The sequence below is a fragment of the Rhipicephalus microplus genome, chromosome 2, assembly GCF_043290135.1.
Source record: "Rhipicephalus microplus isolate Deutch F79 chromosome 2, USDA_Rmic, whole genome shotgun sequence".
NCBI lineage: Eukaryota > Metazoa > Arthropoda > Arachnida > Ixodida > Ixodidae > Rhipicephalus > Rhipicephalus microplus.
In genome coordinates, this window is record NC_134701.1 from 112,254,471 (window position 1) to 112,277,675 (window position 23,205).

The 23,205-nt window shown below is 47.6% G+C and overlaps 1 protein-coding gene across 2 annotated transcripts; it reads right to left on the reverse strand.

The window, feature by feature from the left end:
• Positions 1-5,183: 5,183 nt before the first annotated feature.
• On the reverse strand, positions 5,184-9,815 carry LOC142796341 (uncharacterized). 2 transcript variants are annotated; one of them, XM_075886700.1, is made up of 3 exons: positions 8,907-9,815; positions 6,473-6,539; positions 5,184-5,379 (listed from the first exon to the last, which is right to left on the reverse strand). In XM_075886700.1, the coding sequence occupies exons 1-3, from the start codon at positions 9,798-9,800 to the stop codon at positions 5,372-5,374; spliced, it is 969 nt and encodes a 322-aa protein (XP_075742815.1). In that variant the 5' UTR covers positions 9,801-9,815; the 3' UTR covers positions 5,184-5,371. The 2 variants fall into 2 exon arrangements, with proteins under 2 accessions (XP_075742815.1, XP_075742816.1); XM_075886701.1 differs by lacking the exon at positions 6,473-6,539.
• Positions 9,816-23,205: the final 13,390 nt, after the last annotated feature.

Consider the following 23,205-nt stretch of genomic DNA (forward strand, 5'->3'; position numbering starts at 1 on the left):
CCCAGGCCAATTACCATGCCCCTTAAGTCACATACTAAATTGCATTTAGACAATGGGAATTGTTCTCCACCCCATGTGGGGCTTTATACCACAAGAGGTTTTTACATTGGTTCTTTATTAGCTAAGAAAACGAATATTTTGAAACGGCGCAAGTTCATGTTGCGACGAGGTGACCTTGAAACCTTTGCCACTTTGCGTCATGTAGTCTTCGCAAGCCAAAGTTCATCAAAGTGCATCACGTGCGAAAGTGCATCACGTGCCAGAGCCAGCTTGAGCACTCCATTGTTTTGTCGTTTCGGCGTTCTCTGTTGCATGCTGGTTCTTCCTCTAGGAAGGATCCTACCGTGTGCACACGTTTGGGGATGCTTGTACCGTTATACTTAACGATACGCCGCGTCGCCTGGCTGAAACTGCCACCAGGGAGAGTGCACGAAAAACGCATCACGTGTTGTCAGGACTGTCACTACACGTTGCAGAAACGATCACAACATAAACGCTTGAAAAATGAAGGCAGAAAAGTTTCGACTTTCGATGATATTTGAAGTAAAAAATAAACATACGTAAGTTTTATTCGTTCTCTCAACTTTTCTTCATCTAACAAAAGGTACATTATGCATGTCACACATGGCGCTTAAAAATTCTCAAAACATTACGCACTGCTGTGAGCAATGTCAGGGCACATAAGATCATTTATAGTTTTTACGTCTCCGCTCTATGTCGGGGATTGTGTCCATAGGATCAAGGACAAAACGAGTTTCACCTTTTTCGACAGCTCCTGCGGTGCCATTCTGAGTAGACGTGAGTATGAGCACCGAGCGTGTGCATCGAACTTGACAGCCGAGAATTATAATAAGTGATGAAGGCTCATAAAAGCGTTGAATCGCTACTGTTATCACGTTCTACAGAACGTTTGAAAATGCTACAAATTGTAGCGGTACAACATAAGCAGCGCCACGAAAGAGGCGGGGGGGGGGGGGACAGAACTTATAAGGACCGCACTACAAGGTCCTAGATGGTACATTATATTGAAGTAACGTAGAGCACTGGGCCTTTTCGTACATAATAAATGCGAAGCATTTCTTAGCAAACTTTATTGACTTTCAGCTTATCTATCTATGTATGTTTCTATCTATCTATCTATCTATCTATCTATCTATCTATCTATCTATCTATTTATCTATCTATCTATTTATCTATTGTGAGAAGTTCGTGTGGGCCCAGGTGCTCAACCGACAAGGAATAGGGCATTTATAAAGACAGGACGTTTATACAAGTTGTACATAATTACATACATGAACTAAAACTGCATACCTGCACACCTAACTCGTGCCAGTCCAGTTCGCTCTACACGTTTAAAACATGTAGTCACGGTTCACTCGGCACTGACACAGTGAATCTAGTTCGCGCACCACTCGACGTCAACCACTCACGCAACTGTCGTCGAAATGGTCCGACGTGTCGCCGCGTCTCCTGGATTTGGGAAGGTCCCGGAGTTGCCGTCGCACCACGGCCTTCGCTGGGGCAACTGCTCGCTGTGCGGTGGCTGGTCGGATCCGTGCTCGGCCACGCCCGAGAACACCCGATAGATCGGCCCAGCCCGCCTAAGCTTCCATGACTCGGCAACTCACGTAGACGCCGTCTCGCTAACAAATCTCGACCGTGACCACGAGCACCGTCGTCGCCTGGCGTAGCTCGTCTCCCGAGGTCGTATGCAGTCCAGTCATGACAGGTTGCGCGCCGTAACGGGCCGGTAGCCGCCACAACCCTCGTTCTGCCACTGCTGCCCGACTGCTTTGGTCCGACCTTTTTCTCCAACGTTCCGAAGAATCCCCTTTCACGCGCCCGCTCACGAGTGGTGCCGCCACTCACCACACACGCGCTTTCGTTTTCCTCTATCTTCCCAGGTCCTGTTTTCACTAAAAAACGTCCCCGAATCGTCACACTCCCCCTCCCCCCGCTTTCAGAACGCCGTGCCGCGCAGGTAAGCAGTCTGTAGAGCGGCACCCGACACACGCAGAGCAATCAAAGTGAAACATGACTAGCACAGGCACATAGATTGTCCTGTTAGCGCACCGAAGGTTAAACACACAGGGTAGCTAAGTGGTAGCTCGGCTCAGGTAATCTGCGCCTACATTTTCTGAGCCTCGTATGTAGCTAACTGTAAAGTCATATTCCATAAGTCGCAGACTCCAACGAAGTATGCGTTGATTAAGGTCTTTGGTAGATTGAATGTATGCCAGTGGTTTGTGGCCACATTGCAATATAAATTGTCGACCATAAAGGAAGACTTGGTATTTTTGAATTGCCCACACTACGGCGAGGCATTCTCTTTCGTTCGTGGAATACGCTGCCTCACGGGGCAGCAGTTTCCTACTGGCATAGGAGACAGGGTGGGGGCGACCTTCATTTTCTTGAAGTAAGACCACGCCTAAGCTGCGTGACGATGCGTTCGTGCGCAAAACGAACGGTTTTTGCAAATCGGGGGATCACAATACAGGTTGCGTTATGAGCACGTTTTTCAACTCCTGGAAGGCCACTTCCTGCTGATAATTCAAGACGACTTTGTTTGGCGCCCCCTTCTTTGTTACCTCCGTTAAGACGTACGTCCGTTCTGCATAATTGGGTACAAAGTCTCTGTAGTACCCGGTGAAGCCCAGGAATGCTCGCACGTCTTTTTTTGTTTGTGGCCTTGCAGCCACTTTTATCTTGTCAGTGGTACTTTTCATCGTCTATAGTTTCCCTTGGCCGACGACTTGATCCAGAAAACTTGTTTTAGGGAGGCCCACTTCACTCTTCTTAAGTTTGATGGTAAGCTTTGCCTGCCGGACACGTGTGAAGAAAAGCTGTAGAGTGTCGACGTGCTCTTTCCACGTAGTTGTAGCGATAAGCACATCGTCGAAGTAATGGAGCACGTTTAGAATATCTCCAACGACCGCGCGCATAAGTATGTTAAACACTGCTGGCGTGGTTTCAATCCCAAACGGCATGAACTTGAACTGGTAGAGACCAGAGTCAGAGGAAAAAGCTGTGAGTTTTTTCGACTCGTTGGCCATGGGTACTTGCCAGTATCCCTGTGGGAAGTCGAACCTTGAGAAGTAGCGGTAGTTTGTCAGCTTATCAAACATCATGTCAGTGCGACGAATCGGCTCACAGTCTGGAACAACAGCCTTGTTCAACTGGCGGAAATCACTACATAACAGTTTTTTTCCTGTCATTCTTCTTAACGACGATGATAGGCGCGTGGTACGGGGAGTCAGATTTTTCAATGATCCCGAGGCCCAACATCTCTTGTATTTCTTTTTCCACGTCCTCTTTAATTGCGAAAGGCATATGGTACTGTCAAACTTGAATTTGTTTCTGCGTTGTTAGTTTTAACTGGCGCTGTACGAGGTCAGGTTTACATGGTAGGTCGAAGAAAATCTCTTTATGGTCTGCAAGAAGTGTGGTTACCTGGGTTCTCTGTCCCTCTGTTAGTCCAGAAGCTATATAGATGTCTGGCCAGTCTTGAGTCTGCTTCAGCGGGGCGTGACCATCTTCTCCCCGGAAGTTGTCCAAGTCGTCAGTTTTGGCTTCGACAGCTGCAGCTCCAGCCATCAAAGGTGGGTCGGCGTTGTCGCGTTCTTTATATTTTTTCAACACGTTATAGCGAAATACGTTTATTTTATTTCCGAGGTTAATAACGTAGTCTAGTTCAAAACAACTTTCGACCACAGGGAACGGACCTTTTCATGACAAGAATAATTTGTTTTTATCCGCCGGCAACAAAACGAGAACTTTATCTCCTGGAAATAGGTCTGGTTTCTACACTTTTCTGTCGTAATATCTTTTTTGCAACAAGTGCGCTTTCTCAAGTTGTTCTCTTGCTATATTACATGTCTTCTCTAGACTTTTGCGCAACTCCATCATTTATATGTACGTCGCCTTAGTGTCCGGATCCCGATGTGTGTTTGTCCACAACTTCTTATCCACTGTTATAGGTCCTCGAACATATTGTCATGGGGTCGTGACGTGGCCAAAGGCAGAAAACTTCGTGTTGGGATTTAACTGTTTATTTGGGCGAACCTGTGCCCGGTAAAGGAAAAGTCTAATTGCAGCAGCAGTCTTGCACAGATAGCAGTCTCGGACTGATAGCGGCGAACGCAGCGTCGGCCTTCGATCAACAACTGACAAGCGGCGAAGCGCGTCGGCATTTATACCCTTGCCGTCGAATGTTCTAGCGTTATCGCTGGCGGTGGCGTAGGTTCCAGAACAATCTGTACCGTTCGCACAGTGGGCGTGATCTTATGGAAACGATCTGCTACAGTCCGGAACCTTCTCGAAACCTGCAGGCGCGGTTTGCGCCGAGAATCGTGTGGTGTTTCGGAACGATAACAAAAACTTGTGAAATGGAACGTGGCATTGCCCCCCTCTGAAAAAAGACATCGTCCCGATGCTTTAACTAAAGATGAAGGTACAATAATAATGCAAGAAAGTACAATGAATAAACTACAATACAACAATAATACAAAAAACACTGTTTCAGTTTGTTAACGTGCATGAAACGGCTTGAGGCGCGCGACATGGACGACTTCAGGTCGCGATCGGCGTCGTTGAGAGTTCGTGATGCCGTCGGGGACAACCTCGTAATCAAGTGGGCCGAGACGTCCAACCACCTTGTACGGTCCGAAGTACCGTCGCAGAAGCTTTTCACTTAGTCCACGTCGGCGTATCGGCGTCCACACCCAAACACGTTCACCGGGCTGGTATTCCACGAAGCGTCGTCGAAGGTTGTAACAGTGGCTGTCGGTCGTCTGTTGATTCTTGATACGGAGACGCGCAAGTTGTCGGGCTTCTTCGGCGCGTTGAAGGTACTCGCTCACATCGAGGTTTTCTTCGTCGGTGACGTTGGGTAACATGGCATCGAGCGCCGTTGCCGGGCTCCTTCCGTAGACCATTTTGTATGGAGATATCTGCGTCGTCTCCTGCATCGCCGTGTTGTATGCGAAAGTCACATACGGAAGAATGGCATCCCACGTCTTGTGTTCGACATCGACGTACATTTATTTATTTATTTATTTATTAAAGGTACTTTCAAGGCCCGAAGGCACTACAGAAAGGAGTGGTTTGAACAATCGTAAGTGCAGTTAAAAAGTTAAAAAAAAACAGAAAACAGGAAAAAAAGAAAAATTCTACAGGGCATCATGTATGGCGAGCTTGAAGTCTTTTTGGTCCGTTATACAGGCGATGGAGGCGGGAAGGTGGTTCCAGGCGGCGCTTGTCCTTGGCACGAATGAATCATTATATAGTCTGGTGCGACAGGATGGTAGGCCCACCTTAAAGCGATGATCCATCCTTGGTGATATGAAGCGAGGTGGATGAAACAGGGCGTCCTTCAAATGGCTGTTATAATGATAGATTTTGTGAAAAAGGTTAAGGCGAGACAATGTGCGGCGCAATGAAAGATCAGGCAAGTTTAGGGTGCTCTTCATGGATGTGACACTGGAATGACGTGAATAATTCGATAAAATGAAACGTGCTGCGCGATTCTGAGTGGTTTCGAGAGATTGAATGAGAATGGCATGAGTTGGGTCCCATATGGCGCATGCGTACTCTAATTTTGGTCTGACCAATGTTTTATACAGTGTTAACTTGAGTGACGATGGCGCAGAGGAAAAGTTACGGCGCAGATAACCAAGCATGCGGTTAGCGTTGTTAATCACATATTCTGTGTGTTTATTCCAGGAAAGATTAGAAGATATGTGAACACCAAGGTATTTGTAATTGTCAACAGATGGTAATAGAATGTTATTGAGGGAATAAGTACGCGGACAGTGGGTGGTAGTGCGACGTGAAACTTGCATGCTCTTGCATTTAGATATGTTAAGTGTCATGAACCATGTGTTACACCATGCGAATATGCTATCTAGGTCGCGTTGAAGGTTAAGGTGATCGACATGACTGGTTATTTTCTGGTAGAGGACGCAGTCGTCTGCAAAGAGTCGGACAGTAGAAGAAGAAACACAAGAAGGAAGATCATTAATGTAAATTAAGAAAAGGAGTGGCCCTAAAACGGACCCTTGCGGTACACCAGATGATACTGCGGAATTAGGTGAACAAAAATTATTAGCTGTCACGTACTGGCTGCGGTTAGAGAGGAATTCTTTAATCCATGTAAGTACATTGGGGTCGATGTTAAGCTGAGTAAGTTTGAAAATGATTAGTGCGTGTGAAACGGAGTCAAATGCTTTAGCGAAATCTAAGTATATGCAGTCAGTATCAAATTCAAGATCTGCGTTAATAAACAAGTCGTTAGTAAAACACAGCAACTGTGTTTCGCATGAAACTGTCTTACGGAAGCCATGCTGATAAATGCTAAAGAAGGAATTAGATTCAAGGAATTCAATGAGGTGCGAGTAAATGACATGCTCTAAGATTTTCACTGGAATGGATGTTAACGATATGGGACGGTAGTTATTGGGGGAATGTACATCACCAGATTTATGCACAGGGACCACCTTCCCAGTCTTCCAGTCAGATGGCAGTGTGGACGTCTGTAATGACTGTTCAAAAAGTTTTGACAATATTAAAGAAGAATAGACTTGAGTACACTTCAACATTTTTGACGAAATGCAATCTGGACCAGCTGATGATGACACTGTCAAGTTTCCAACAAGTTTTTCGACACCAACTGCATCAATGATAATAGGGTCCATTGGCAAGAAATCGGTGCTTGTTAACTGTGGAAATATAGTTGGGATGCTGTTCTGAAAGTGTGCAGCAAATACATTACTCAGAACGTTGCAGCACTCGCTAAGAGCGACAGGGACATCAGACTGTATTAATTGGATATGTCGCGTTGTAGTTCCGCTAATGATGCTCCAAAACTTACGTGGATTAGAGCGCAGCAGCGAAGGAAGAGTTTCATCGAAAAATACTTTTTTGGCTTTCGAAAGCGCAGTACAGAATTCTCTGTTAAATGTCTGATAAAAAGACCAAAGGTCTGTTCTGGCTGTTGATTTGGCGCGTCTGAATAGCCGCTTCTTTTTATTGCGCATGCGTTTCAACGTGTTATTGAACCACGGAGAACGAGGATTCGATGAAACTTTTCTCTTAGGTACAAATCGGTCAATTAGGGCTAGCAGTTTGTTCTTATAGTCTAGCCAGTTCTGTTCAACAGATCGCTGCTCAAAACCAGCAAAGAATAGGTCAACAAAAGATTGTAACTCTGTATTCATTCCATGAAAGTCCGCTTTGCTATAGTCTTGGATAATTTTTGTTCTTTTCTTGATGGAAACCCGTGCTTTTATTGTGAAGTGGATTATGCAATGGTCGCTAATTCCCGGTAGATGAGTGAAGGGTGAAGCTAGGTCAGGTGTACTGGTAAGTACTAGATCTAATACGCTAGCGGAAGTGGGAGTAACGCGAGTAGGAAAGTCAACAAGCTGGGTAAAGTTGAAGTCGTGACAAAAATTCAAAAATTCCCTACTTTCACCTGAGTTGTGCTTTAAGGTAACCGGGTCTCTTTCCCACATGATGTCGGGAAAGTTGAAATCGCCAAGAATGAACAAAGGTGATCTCGGGTATCTGACGAACAGCTGATTGACAACATCATGCAAGTCATTGCAAAAGGATGATGATGCAGTTGGTGATCGATAGCAAATACAAAATATTATTTCGCGAGAATCAATGAGCACGCGAACACAAACAAGTTCAAGTGAAGACATAACAGGAATAATATGAGAGGCAAGATTATCGGCAACCGCCAGCAGAACACCCCCACCAGACCGGTAATCGCGGTCGCATCGGTAAAATTTGTAGTGCTTCTCACAATCCAATATTTCTTCATTTCTTACTTTTGTAGAAAGCCAAGTCTCTGTCAGACCAACAATATCAGCGGAACAGGAATCAATAGCAGAAGACAGTTCGACGCGTTTATTCAGGACGCTGCGCACATTAGAAAAGAAAAAAGAAGCGTTTCCTGCGCAGCAACGAGACGGGCGTAGCTATGAGGTGCTAGAAGTGTCAGCACGTGCAGGTAGAGAGGGTTCTTTGTCCTTAGCTTGGGGTGAATTGATTTCGCGAACGCTGTCGCTTTCTGCGCAGTAAACGTAAGTTTTCTTGTTCATGACCAGTTTGTTAACGCGTAGCAAATACGGTTGCCCGGCTGCCTTAGCAAATTCCATTAATTTCTTCCTTGAGTTTCGCGTGCTTTTGCAAAAATCTTCGCTAGCTGATACACCAGTTCCTTTGAATTTTTGTCTCTGCATCAGGATAGCATCTCTAACCTTAAATGACGAAAATTTGACGATAATTGGCCGAGCTTTTTTAGCGGCGTAACTTCCTAACCTATGTGCTCGGGAAACTTCGGAGTCAGAAATGTGCATGTCAAGGTGTCGGGAGAGTAGATCACGAACATGGCCTTCAGACTGAGCCCACGTCTCATTAGGGCTGTCCGATATACCAAAAAACAATACGTTCTCTCGTCTGGACCTGTCTTCAAGATCGTCCAGTCGGGCACTGAGTGTCTGGCCTTGCACCTTGACAGTTTCAGCGATTAGACGTGGCACATCACTGACTACTGCAGAACCGTCGCATGACTCGACGAAAGCTTCCACCGCCGACAACCTTTCCGTTAAATCAGCAACAGTTTGCGCTAATGCCTCCTGTTTAGTCTTTAGGTCGGCAAGAGCTTCCATTAGCTCATCGTGACGGTGATCACCTTTTTCAGATAGCTTAGCGATCGCGTCTAGTATTTCTTTGTTAGTATTTGCAGGGCCAGGGTTTAGTTCAACGTCTCCACAACATGGTAGAAGCTTTGTGACATGCACGCATTCGCACACACATTCAAATATGACACTTGGGCACGGTAGGAGCAGCAGACAGACGTTACTGGTTCGCTTACAGTAGAGAGAAGGAGGTTTACTGACCTGCACAAAAAGCAAAATCGGATTTCTGAGCGACCGCATCGTTGCCGCTCCACCGTGCCCACTGAAGGAACAGGAGAATTCCGTGGTCTTTATATGCTCTTGCGTCGCTGCAGTCGCCCGCAGTGTTGTGGACCAGGTGACGATGGAAAGGATGCCACCGTCAGATAGTGGCAGATGACGCAGGGGCGTGTTCATCCAGATCGGGGCCGCCAGCAACACCGGTGAAGAGTAGTTGGCACGCGCTGGATTCGCACGCGGTGGTAATGTTCCAAACCAGGCGACTAACTGCACAAAAAGCAAAATCGGATTTCTGAGCGACCGCATCGTTGCCGCTCCACCGTGCCCACTGAAGGAACAGGAGAATTCCGTGGTCTTTATATGCTCTTGCGTCGCTGCAGTCGCCCGCAGTGTTGTGGACCAGGTGACGATGGAAAGGATGCCACCGTCAGATAGTGGCAGATGACGCAGGGGCGTGTTCATCCAGATCGGGGCCGCCAGCAACACCGGTGAAGAGTAGTTGGCACGCGCTGGATTCGCACGTGGTGGTAATGTTCCAAACCAGGCGACTAACTGCACAAAAAGCAAAATCGGATTTCTGAGCGACCGCATCGTTGCCGCTCCACCGTGCCCACTGAAGGAACAGGAGAATTCCGTGGTCTTTATATGCTCTTGCGTCGCTGCAGTCGCCCGCAGTGTTGTGGACCAGGTGACGATGGAAAGGATGCCACCGTCAGATAGTGGCAGATGACGCAGGGGCGTGTTCATCCAGATCGGGGCCGCCAGCAACACCGGTGAAGAGTAGTTGGCACGCGCTGGATTCGCACGCGGTGGTAATGTTCCAAACCAGGCGACTAACTGCACAAAAAGCAAAATCGGATTTCTGAGCGACCGCATCGTTGCCGCTCCACCGTGCCCACTCATTGCCGACATGCTGTCGATCGCCGACATGCTGTCACATTGACAGCATGTCGGCGATCGTTTTGTTAAGCCGCTCGGTGAGGCCGTTGGTCTGTGGGTGGTACGCTGTCGTCCGGCGGTGGTTTGTTTGGCTGTATGCCAAAATCGCTTGAGTTAAGTCGGCAGTGAATGCCGTTCCTCTGTCGGTGATAAGGACCTCCGGGGCGCCGTGACGTAGGACGATATTTTCGACGAAGAACTTCGCTACCTCGGATGCACTGCCTTTTGGCAGGGCTTTTGTCTCGGCGTAGCGGGTGAGGTAGTCGGTAGCTACCACTATCCACTTGTTTCCGAAAGCCGACGTCGGGAACGGCCCCAGTAGGTCCATACCAATCTGTTGGAAAGGTCGGCAAGGTGGATCAATTGGCTGCAGAAGTCCCGCTGGCCTTTTCGGCGGTGTCTTGCGTCGCTGACAGTCCCGGCATGTCCTCACATAACGAGTGACGTCGGTGGTAAGACGTGGCCAGTAGTACCTTTCTTGTGTCCTCGCGAGCATGCGGGAAACACCGAGGTGCCCTGCCGTCGGATCGTCGTGCAGGGCCTGCAGGACTTCTGGTCGCAGAGCTGAAGGCACCACAAGGAGGTACTTAGCTCGAAGCGGTGAAAAGTTTTTCTTTTGTAGAAGACCTTTTCGTAGAAAGAACGACGCAAGTGCGCGCTTGAATACCTTCGGGACTTCGGCGGTCCTGCCTTCGAGGTATTCTATTAGGGCTTTAAGTTCCGGGTCGGCCCGCTGTCGTTCAGCGAAGTCGTCGGTAGTTATCGTTCCCAAGAAGTAGTCGTCATCCGAGTCGTCGGGTAGCGGTTGGTCGACAGGCGCACGAGAGAGACAGTCAGCGTCGGAGTGTTTTTTGCCGGATTTGTAAATGACAGTAATGTCATATTCTTGAAGTCTTAGGCTCCATCGTGCGAGGCGACCTGAAGGGTCCTTCAAGGTGGCTAGCCAACACAAGGCGTGGTGGTCGCTCACAACTTTGAAGGGCCTGCCGTAGAAGTAGGGGCGAAATTTCGACGTAGCCCAGATGATGGCGAGGCACTCCTTTTCTGTTGTGGAATAATTTGCTTCTGCTTTGGATAGCGATCGGCTGGCGTAACTAATAACCCTTTAGTGTCCGTCAGCCCTCTGCACAAGAACGACGCCAAGACCTATGCTGCTTGCGTCAGTATGTATTTCTGTCTCGGCGAATTCGTCGAAATGGGCAAGTAACGGAGGCGTCTGGAGGCGATGTTTAAGCTCCTGGAAAGCGTGTTCCTGCGGCGTTTCCCACTTAAACTCCACGTCGGCCTTAATAAGGTTAGTGAGAGGATCGGCAATGCAGGCGAAGTTTTTCACGAACCGCCTATAATAGGCACACAGGCCCAGAAATCGGCGCACGGCTTTCTTGTCAGTGGGCGGCGAGAAGTCGGCGATAGCGGCTGTTTTTCGTGGATCGGGACGAACTCCAGACTTGCTGATAACGTGCGCCAGAAACAAGAGCTCCTCATACGCAAATCTGCACTTTTCTGGCTTCAGTGTGAGTCCGGACGTCTTGATGGCTTGAAGTACAGCTTCAAGGCGCCAAAGATGCTCGTCGAAACTCGAGGAAAACACGACGACGTCGTCCACGTATACAAGGCAAGTCTGCCACTTCAATCCTGCCAGTACTGTATCCATAACGCGTTGAAAAGTTGCAGGCGCTGAGCAAAGGCCGAAGGGCATCACCTTAAACTCGAAAAGGCCGTCCGGTGTTATGAACGCCGTCTTCTCTCGGTTTCTTTCGTCGATTTCGATTTGCCAATAGCCAGTCTTGAGGTCCATTGACGAGGAGTACTTGGCGTTATGGAGCCGATCAAGGACGTCGTCTATTCGTGGGAGAGGATACACGTCCTTTCTTGTGATTTTGTTCAGGCGGCGATAATCGACGCAGAAACGTAGGGTCCCATCCTTTTTCTTCACTAACATCACGGGGGATGCCCATGGACTGTTGGACGGCTGGATAATGTCATCTCGCAGCATTTCATCAACTTGTCTCTTCATTGCCTCACGTTCTCGCGTCGAAACCCTGTACGGACTCTGACGGAGTGGTCTGGCATTTTCTTCGGTTATGATTCGATGTTTCGTGATTGGGGTCTGCCGAATTTTCGATGACGACGAAAAGCAATCTTCGTATTGCAGGAGCAGGGCCTTGAGCTGTTCTTGCTTATCGTTCGGAAGTCTGGGATTGACGTCGAAAGCTATGGGAGGGGCTTGGTTCCTCTGAGCAGGTTCCGCAGAATCGGCGAGGGCGACAGCACTGGTGGCTTCGACAATTTCTTCGATGTATGCGACCGTTGTTCCTTTGTTCACATGTTTGTACTCATTGCTGAAATTCGTGAGTATAGCCGTTGCTTTGCCTCCCCGCAGCTCTGCAATTCCTCTTGCGACGCAAATATTTCGGGTGACCAACAGATGCAGACTGCCTTCAACGACGCCTTCCAAGTCAGGTGATTTAGGAGCACCGACTGAAATAATGACGCTTGAGCGAGGCGGAATGGTGACTTGTTCTTCCAGCACATTCAAGGCATGGTGTCCCGACGGCGTGCGCGGCGGTAGTGCTTCTTCTGTGGATAACGTTATCGACCTTGTCTTTAGGTTGATGACAGCACCATGGAGGCATAAGAAGTGTATGCCAAGGATGACATCTCTCGAGCAACGCTGTAGGACTAGGAAGTCTGTAGGATAAATACGGCCGTTAATGGTGACTCTCGCTGTGCAGATTCCTGCAGGCGTTACGAGATGACCTCCGGCTGTGCGGATTTCACGGCCTTTCCAATCTGTCCTAACTTTCTTTAACTTCGCGGCGAACGACCCACTGATGACAGAATAGTCGACTCCAGTATCGACGAGAGCAGTCACACTGTGGCCGTCGATAAGAACGTCGAGGTCGCTAGTTCGCCGTCTCGCATTACAGTTAGGGCGTGACGTCGGGTCAAGGCTGCGTCGGCTTGTTCCGCTGCTTCCATGTTGCGTCGTCCGGCCACCTTCGGTAAGTGAGCTTTTGCCTTCAGGGCTTTGCCTGGTTGGGGTTGTGTTCAAAAAGCTCCGTCGCGTCGGCGTCGTCGTCGGAGGATCTTCGGTATTTCGTCGCACAGCAACCGCACCTCCAACGGTTGCTGCCCTTAGTTTCCCGGATACGGGCTAGGAGACCGGCCCCGCGTTGGGCCAGAGTACTGCCGGGGGTGCGGTGACATGCGGCGGCTGGGCGACGGCGAACGGGAAGGACTTCGTCGTCTCCATTGAGTTCCTGCCAGGTAGTCGGCGATGTCACGTGGTCGTTCTCCTGGCTGTGGACGCGGTGCATTGACGGCAAAGCTACGCAGTCCCATCTGTCGGTACTGGCAACGGCGGTATGTGTGCCCGGCCTCGCCGCAGTGGTAGCAGAGCGGGCGGTTGTCAGGTGCACGCCAAACGTCCGTTTTCCTCGGTGCACTGCGCTGGCCCGCTGGGGAACGGTAGGACGTCGGTTGGGGTGGTGGCGGCGGTGGCGTCTGGCGACGGAAGTGTGACGGGGCAGCGTTTTGGCGTGGACGGGGAGGAGCGTTGTGGCGCACTGCAGCGGCGTAGCTCATAGTTTCTGGCTCGGGCGGCGGTGTTTCGGGAATTCGAAGCGATTGCGGGACTTCTTCTCGCACAATGTCGGCGATCAAATCCACTTGAGGCTGCGCCGAAGGCAACAGTTTGCGCAGCTCTTCCCGCACGATCGCTCGGATCGTTTCACGCAGGTCGTCGGAGTCACTGGCTTGAGTAGCAGCGCATTCTGGAGTCAGGCGACGATTATACTGTCTGGTGCGCATGTCCAGCGTTTTTTCGATGTTGGTCGCCTCGGATACAAATTCTTGGATGGTGTTCGGTGGATTTCTCATTAGTCCCGCGAAGAGCTCCTGTTTGACCCCTCCCATGAGGAAACGAACTTTCTTTTCCTCAGGCATGTCTGGGTCAGCGTGACTGAATAGGCGGGTCATCTCCTCTGTGAAAATTCCCACCTTTTCATTTGGTAGCTGAACCCGGGTCTCGAGTAGAGCAGCGGCTCTCTCTTTGCGAGCGACGCTTGCGAACGTTTGAAGAAATGCGCCGCAGAAGACATCCCACGTTCGGAGCGTGGACTCCCGATTCTCTAGCCAGGTCCTTGCGGTGTCTTCCAGGTAAAAGTACACACGACGGAGCTTTTCTTCGTTGTCCCAGTGGTTGAGGGCGGCCACACGGTCGTATGTTTCTAGCCAGGTTTCCGGGTCTTCAAACGATGAGCCATGGAACGTTGGTGGTTCCCTGGGTTGATGAATGACGATCGCGGGCTGGGATGCTCCGGTTGTCATTGTCGCTGCAGTCGAGGTCATGGTCTTGGTCTTTCGCGCCTTGTCTTGTAGCAGGCCGTACTCCGGTGGGAGACCTTGCTGTCGGCGGCTCGTTCGCTGCTCTTGGTGGGCGTCGGTGTCTTCTCCGCGAAGGGGGCTGGGTTCACGGCTTGACGGGGGCGTCCGGTACATGAACGAAGCAGCACCTCCACCAGATGTCACGGGGTCGTGACGTGGCCAAAGACAGAAAACTTCGTGTTGGGATTTAACTGTTTATTTGGGCGAACCTGTGCCCGGTAAAAGGAAAGTCTAATTACAGCAGCAGTCTTGCACAGATAGCAGTCTCAGACTGATAGCGGCGAACGCAGCGTCGGCCTTCGATCAACAACTGACAAGCGGCGAAGCGCGTCGGCATTTATACCCTTGCCGTCGAATGTTCTAGCGTTATCGCTGGCGGTGGCGTAGGTTCCAGAACAATCTGTACCGTTCGCACAGCGGGCGTGATCTTATCAAAATGATCTACTACAGTCCGGAACCTTCTCGAAGCCTGCAGGCGCGGTTTGCGCCGAGAATCGTGTGGTGTTTCGGAACGATAACAAAAACTTGTGAAATGGAACGTGGCAATATCTACCAATCAGGAGTGCAAAGGGCGAAAACCCTGTACTACGTTGTGGGGGTTCTCTGTGGGCGAAGAGCACAGGTGCTAGATTACGGTCCCAGGATCTTGGACACTTCTGGCACATACGCCCCAACATTCGTTTCAATGTGCCATTGAACTTCTCTACCAAGCCATTGGCCATGGGGTGGTAGGGTGTAGTTGGCATTTGCTTCATAGATAGCAAGCGGCTCAGCTCTTTCATTATGGTCGACATAAAGTAGGATCCCCAATCACTGACTATTTTTTTGGAGATTCCCACGCAGGAAAACATTTCAAGAAGGCCTTCTGCCGCTTGTTTTGAATTATTGGTCGCTAAAGCGACCGCGTCTGGATATCTGTTTGCGAAGTCAACCATTGTTAATATATACCGGTTTCCCTTAGATGATATAGGTGAAATCGGTCCAACAATGTCGATGCCCACCCTTGCGAAAGGAGTTTCGATTACGGGCATCGTGCCTAAGGGTGCTTGTCCTACTAAGTGTCGCGGCACAGACCGCTGGCACACATCACATCAATTTACGAAACGCTTCGTAGAGGACTGCAAACCTGGCCAATATAATTCGGCGACGATCCTGTTCACCGTTCTGGTCACGCCTTGGTGTCCCGCTAGAATTCCTTCGTGGGCCATTTTTAACACAATATTCCTTAGCTGTTTTGGTACCACCAGCTGTTCCAACTCTTTCTGGCATGGTGATAGGTGTTTCCGAACTATATTGCTGTCCTTCTGAAAGAATTCTGTTTCGTGGGACTTGGCAATCACCTTTTTTCTCGACTGCGTTGAAATAGATTTCAACGAGGCGTCCTCTTTTGACAATGTCGTAAGGTGTTGATATCCATACTGGCAACAGAAGTCGCTAAAACCGGGATAGGAGCGTCGCTAAGTTTCATCGCGCCCGTTCCTGATATCAGGTCGTCTTTTGTTGCTTCGAATCCGTCCCATTAATCGTTGATGTTGTGGAGGTTTGTCTTCACCTACTTTTCGTACTACTTCACCTTTGACATCGTCGCTACTGCAGGCTACCTCCTGTTCAGTGACATCAATGGGGTGATGAGACACATCCGTTTGTTTTACGTCAGCTTCCTCACCTACACGATTGGCTCCATTCTGGGTCCTTGTCGATGTGTCTAGTGCCACAGTTCCTGGGATGTTTCCTAAGACCACATCGTACATAAGGTCTTGCATGCCCTTTGCTCGAACTTCATCACTAAAATATGGTGTCTCCAAGAAGACCACAGCTTCTGGTAAATATCGTACTGTGCGATCGAGGAGGAATACCACAATATAAGTCCTGGTCATTTTCTCTTTAGCTACCAGCGCCTGTCGCACTACAACAGTGTTACAGCCTGTGTCTCGCAGCACTGTAACTTCATGTTTATACAAGAGCCCTTTCGCCACTGGCATGTCTCGAGGCCCACCAGCAGTAACTCCTCGGCTCACCGTTGCATTCACGATCGGGATTGTCTCTCCTTTCTGTAAGACGACATAACCCTCGTGATTCGTCATGACTTGTTCTGCTTTATCTACTGAGACCGCGCACGAGTCCCCTCTCTTGCCTACTCCTCCAGAGGATAACTTGTCCCTGTTAGGACTCAACTTTTCGCCTGTTTGACCTTGGTCTCTGTAATTGCCTTTCGTGCGAGACCAACATTCTGCTGCCCTATGCCCCTTCTTGTCGCATAGGAAACTGCGATTGTTTCATCGAGGTGTTTTCTTCGTTTGATTCGCCCTCCAGCTAGGCCCTTGGGTCACTTCCTTCTCTTGTCACTTTCGACCACTCTCTTGTCTCACTTCTCTTATCACTCTGAGCAAATTTTAGGCCTCGACGGAATTTTCGGCTGCCTGAGAGAGTTCCTGTATGGTTTGGCAATTTCTCTCCTTCAGAAAAACGCTTAACGCTGGGGAACAACCCTTGAGAAACTGCTCGGCAATGAATAGTTCCCTGAGTCCCTTAAAGCTTTTCTCCACCTCCGCGAGCTCCAACCAATAATCGAAGTACCCCGAGAGCCTCGAAGCGTACTGCTTGGCGGTTTCTCTATTTTCGGGCCCCTTGCATAACGGAAATTCTCCCGGTACCCGTCTGCCGTGTACAGGAACCGTTAGAGGAGTGCCCTTTTGAGCGAGTCGTAGTCCAAGGCTGCGGTCGGGTCCATGCGTCCAATTACAGTCAAAGCTTCCCCGGTCATACAAAGGCCTAATGAAAGTGCCCATTTCTTGCGCGGTCATTCCTGAAAGGTGGCGACACGTTCGAAGCGTTATAGGTACTCGTCTAGGTCGTACCTCTTGTCATTGAACAGAGGTATGAGTTTGTAGGGACTGCACACGTTTGATGCAACGGACGCGTTCGTGCTCGCAGCATTTATGTTATCGGCGGCCTGCGGACTAGCGGCACTCTCTTGAAGCCAAAGTCAGTTCGAGAATCTTCATTTTTCGTTCTAGCAGCTGCTGGTGCTGCTCCGTTTCGTCGCGAGCAGCAGCGCGCTCCTGTTGTATCAGCTGCTGCTTGGTGCTATTTCGTCTTTTAGAGCAGTTCGCTCTTCAGCGCGCTCATTGCATAATCTTATACGCTCTTGCTCCACCCATGCCTTCAGTTCCGCATCTTTTAGTCCTAACACTTTCCCAATACTGACGACGCTCTCGTTGTTCATGTCTCAGCCCTGTGTTTGAGCGTTGGCTACAGATGTTGTTTGCCGATCCTGGCAGGCTCGCCAACTTCGAGAGGTTCGTGTGGGCCCAGGCGCTCAACCGACAAGTAATAGGGCCTACACAAAGACAGGGTGTTTATACAAGTTGGACATAAATACATACATGAACTAAAGCTGCATACATGTACACCTAACTCGTGCCAGTCCAGTTTGCTCTACCGGTTTAAAAGACATAGTCATGGTTCACGCGGCCCTGACACAGCGAATATAGTTCGCGCACCACTCGACGTCAACCACTCACGCGACCGCCATCGAGATGGTCCGACGTGTCGCCGCTTCTCCTTGATTTGGGAAGGTCCCGAAGTTGCCCTCGCACCACGGCCGTCGCTGGGACAGCTGCTCGCTGTGCGGTGGCTGGTCGGATCCGTGCTCGGCCACGCCAAAGAGCACCCGATAGATCGGTCCAGCACGCCTCAGCTTCGCTCACTCGGCAACCCACGTAAACGCCGTCTCGCTAGCAGGTCTCGACCGTGACCACGAGCACCATCGTCGCCTGGCGTAGCTCGTCGCCCGAGGTCGTATGCAGTCCATTCATGACAGGTTGCGCGCCGTAACGGGCCGGTAGCCACCACAACCCTCGTTCTGCCACTGCTGCTCGACTGCTTTGGTCCGACCTTCTTCTCCAACGTTCCGAAGAATCCCCTTTCACGCGCCCCCTCACGAGTGGTGCCGCCACTCACCACACATGCACTTTCGTTTTCCTCTATCTTCCCAGGTCCCATTTTCACTAAAAAACGTCCCCAAATTAATACACTATCTATCTACCTACCGTTCTATCTATCTATCTATCTATCTATCTATCTATCTATCTATCTATCTATCTATCTATCTATCTATCTATCTATCTATCTATCTATCTATCTATCTATCTATCTATCTATCTATCTATCTATCTATCTATCTATCTATCTATATATCTATCTATCTATCTATCTATCTATCCATCTATCTATCTATCCATCAATCTATCTATCTATCTATCTATATATCTAGCCACCTACAACTTCTAGCTCTCCTGGTTGTTTCAATAATAGTATCAATACCAAACTTGGTATGGCATAACATGACTTTATGAAGAACATATATGACTAGTCATAACACGAAAATCATTTTACTTATGTCATGATTGTCATGATAAACCTTTCTTGTTCTACCTGCTTTTGCAGTGGTTTCCTTCACATGATACTTTGCAAACCATGTATGGTATCACTTGACTGCCTTGCTAAGAAAAGTGGCAAACTCTAACGTGGAAACCATAAATTGCATGTCATTATTTTCATGTTATAACAAGTCATGACTACACACCACGCTCATAGTGTGCGCGTGGTCGTTTCGCTAGCTTCAAGTATACCAATTTTGGTAGGATGGGATGTGAATGAATGACGATGGTACATGACTGGTACAAAAATGAAATAATGAGATGCGTGTCATGCGAGAACATGACTACATGCTACGCTCATGATGCGCTAGTGGCCCTTTGGCTAGCTTAACATATACCGAGTTTAGTGTTACGTGACTTGAATGGACTACAATGGTAACTAACACGCCCAAACATGATAATGATGATGTGCGTGTCATGAAAAACTTGAATACATACTACGCTCATAGCGCACTCGCAGCCGTTTCGCTAGCTCCACATACACCAAGTTTGATATCACGTGACGTGAATAGACAGCGAAAGTAAATGAAGCGTCTAAACATGGTAATTACAATATCCGTGTGATCTGAACATGATTACATGCTGCGCTCATAGCGTACTCGCGGCTGTTTTGCTGGCTGCCCTTATACGAAACTTCGTATCAAGTGACGTGGATAAACGACAAATTTAGATGACACGTTAAAATATGATAATCTTGATATGCGTGTTATGTGAAACATGACTTAATGCTACACTTATATCGCGCATGTGGCCGTTTTTCTAGCTTCGCATATACGAAATTTGATATCGCATGACGTAAATAAACTCGAAGGTAAATGACACGTCCAATTATTATGAACAGGACATGCGTGCGCTGTGAAAAATCACTACATGGTTTGCTCAGTTTCTCGCAGCCGTTCTGCTAGCTCAACATATTACGTTCCTTGATATAAAATTTGGTATCACGAGACGTGAATAGACGACGAATGTAGATGAGACATACAAACTTGATATTGTTGGCAAGTAAGTCATCTACAGCATAAATTTCGTCCGCCTCGTAACGTTCAACTGATTCTAAAGGGACATATCCACCTTCCTCAATCATCCTTCGCTTATCATCGATTCTTACTCTATCAGGGATCTGCCACTTTTAGTAATCATGGCTGCCCTGTCGAATTTGCGTTTCAATAAGGAAGCATGCAGTGTTTGTACTCGTGGGCTGAGGGTGATGTTAACACTGAAGTGTGAGTTACTTCAATAAATGGGGGCAGATTTGGAACGAAAAAAGTAAGAATGCAAGGCATTGTCGGAAGTAATAGAGTAATACACTGTGAGATCACTTGTCATTCTCAGAACTATTTATTGACACCTGTGCGTTCTTATTATTGTTTTTTTTTCAAAGCATTGCGTGAGGAAAACGGCGCACAGTAAAGACACACATGCACACAACACAGTTCTGTAAAGAACGCAATTAGGAACACAAAAAATGCTGTGTGTCTTTAGGAAAGGTGGTTAACGCTTTAGAGTACTTAGTACTCTACTATCCGACGTGTGCCTTAATGTGTGCCGTTTCCTCGCACTACGCTTCGATAAAAATATTGAATGTACTGTGGCCTTTTCACGCCTCTAGTAGGCGTATGGACACTTTGCTATTGGAACATTTCAAACACAGCACATGAGATGCATATTAGTGGTTTCTAGGTGCTATTTGCCACTCGCTACACAACTTTGCATCTACTGTCTTCTGCATACCGTATGTCTGAAATTTGCTCAAATAAATATGTCATAAGTTTTTTCTTTGAATCTCGGTCCGGATGTGTCAATTAATGTGTTCCCCTTCAATATTTGTTAGGAGCACCTATGCCTGATAGTGTGACATCTTAAAATGCAAACTTGGCATCTTTCAAAATAGGCATGATTTACTAAGAGAACAATCGATGTAAGTTCCAGTTTTCTATAGATGCTTCCCCAAATTTCTTTGTTAGAGGCAGCTTTTTTTTTGGTGGCTAAGGTACTCGGCTACTGACCCGCAGGTCGCGGGTTCGAATCCCGGCTGCGGCGGCTGCATTTCCGATGGAGGCGGAAATGTTGTAGGCCCGTGTGCTCAGATTTGGGTGCACGTTAAAGAACCCCAGGTGGTCAAAATTTCCGGAGCCCTCCACTACGGCGTCTCTCATAATCATATGGTGGTTTTGGGGCGTTAAACCCCACATATCAATCAAGCTTTTTTTGTTACGTCTGGGCTTCAAACAACAATTGTCTCTTAATTTACAGCAGAAATCACAGGATGGTGATCTCACTTGTCGTTGTAAAAACGCATGTTGTATTTCTTAAGAGGTCGTGTTCGGTAGCATGCAGGTAAATGTAGGTACACTTGCGCTTCCGGATTTTCAATGCCACCGAATGTCAGTCGCTATTGCTGAAAATAAAATCCATGTTACCAGTAATAATCCTGAAGAACGTAATCGCTCAGCCATGCCGGTAGAGACAAAAATGGACCGTGTATTTCTATGCTGTGCTGCAAAGGACGTCGAAAGAAGGTGGTCTTGTGTCTTGACGCGTTGTGTGAGATATGGTGTCATCTAGAAGTAATATGAAGCGCGGTGGTTGAAGAAACGAAAGTTTTCTGTTGTTTTTTTTTTCAGGAAGCAGAGCCACTGGTATGTAGCGACGGATCGCTTCAGATAAAGCCTCTTAATTTTCAGCAAAGTGTAGGAAGCACACAAAGCCTGCATATTCCACTTGTGTAACTGAATTTTATGTACTTGTGTCGCATTGAGCGTGTTTCGTGTTTTTTCGCTTATTCGTTGTAATTTTCTGGTACTTCAGCCCTTCACTTGCACTTAAGTTGTGTAATAATACATGCTGTGATAATTATTCCTTTTGTTGTTATTGTCAATAGTGTTCGTCTGCAGTTGTCCGACTTTGGGACCCTTTTTTGCATATCTTTAACTCCGAACTTTGTATTTTGAGTGAATGAATAAATTAAATAATCTGAACTCACTTTTTCGTTCTTTGGGTCACAATGCCAGCGCAGCGTATTAAACACTTCAGTGTTAACACATACGTAATTATACATTTTCCCACAACAAACACTCTGCCGAACACTTACATATTTCTGTTATGCCTCAACTATGCACAAAATTTGCTTTTTGATTGACAATGCTTACAAATAAAAAAAAGGCACCAAATCAAAATGAGTGGGCTTTCAGCACGGGCTTAAGCTATAGTCGGGTAGTTGAGTTGTTGGGCAGACTCCTAGAGATGGACAGTCGAACCAAAATTTTTGCTTTGATGTGCTCAAAAAAGTACTGTCTAAAAGACTTCGGCTTCAGGGCACGCATATTAATTGAAGGAACAGCCCAAGCATGATGCCCTTTACCAGTAGTGTCACATGTGGTGCTCCGACTGTGAAAACTTTGCTCGTTGTGCTCACACCATTATTGCTCTAAGCTACTGCTGAATTGTGCCATCGAGCAGCACTAGCTTTAATTGATCGAACATATACCTACTATACTACAAAGCATTCCATATACCGAAGCAGCGTTGTGATTGTTGCACCTACACGTCAGTGAAGTGCTGCCCAGGTTTTTGCGAAAACATTAAATCACATAAATTATCTTGACACTACAGTATAGTTCAAGAGTTAAACTTTATTTGTTTGAGTTGTGATATATTCATATTTTAAAAGAACGCCTTTATGCCAAGACAGGGGTAGCATTGTGCTTCTTCACTAGAAAGTGCGCTTTCGAATCAATGTGAAAATTTGTGTATAGCACCTTTTTACTTATTGCTCTCCGACTGGTTAACAATCTATGTTGGAGATTAACGTCCCGAAACCAGCATATGATCATCAAGACGCCATAGCGGAAGGCTCTGGAAATTTCTACTACCTAGGGTGTTTTAACGTGCCCCTAACTATAAGCACAGAGGCTTCAAACATTTACGCCTCCATCGAAAATGCGGTGCGACCTGCTGATCCACAGCCTAGTGCGTTAATCATTAGAGCACCGTGGCGGGTACTGTCGCCCTGCTTGACGACAACGTCAGGCTTGCAATTTTCTTGGGGATTGTTTACTCTCAGTACGTCTAATTACGTCTAGAGAACCCTCGTTCAATAGATTAGATTTGTAGTGTTCAGTCATTCTAATAAGGTAATGTGGAATATTACCCATTAAAGATTACCTTTTTTTAATAATACAACCACTCGTTGTTGCCTAACCTTAACGTGAAATTGCTCTCGGACGACTTTTTTATGCTATGTCATTAGGTATAATACCACTATTTTCTATTCTACCACTCAATCACTTCCAGCTCACAAGAGTGAAATAGCAAAATACTTTCTCTCCGAGAACCACAGTAATTAGCCATTTCTTTATTTTCCAGCTGTGAGGCCATCTCCACGTTTCTAATAGGCAATATTAGCAGCCTACTTCGGACGTGAAAAGTAATGTTCTAATTATTTACAATGCTGTATTAATAACGTCATGGCCTAATTGAATATAATAAACATATGAGGCTTTTTTTTACAT

Coding starts and splice junctions, on each gene's coding strand:
- LOC142796341 (XM_075886700.1), bottom strand. CDS start 9,800: ATGCGGTCGCTCAGAAATCCGATTTTGCTTTTTGTGCAGTTAGTCGCC. Junction 6,540..8,906: donor CGATTTTGCTTTTTGTGCAG/GTCAGTAAACCT, acceptor CTTTTTGAACAG/TCATTACAGACGTCCACACT.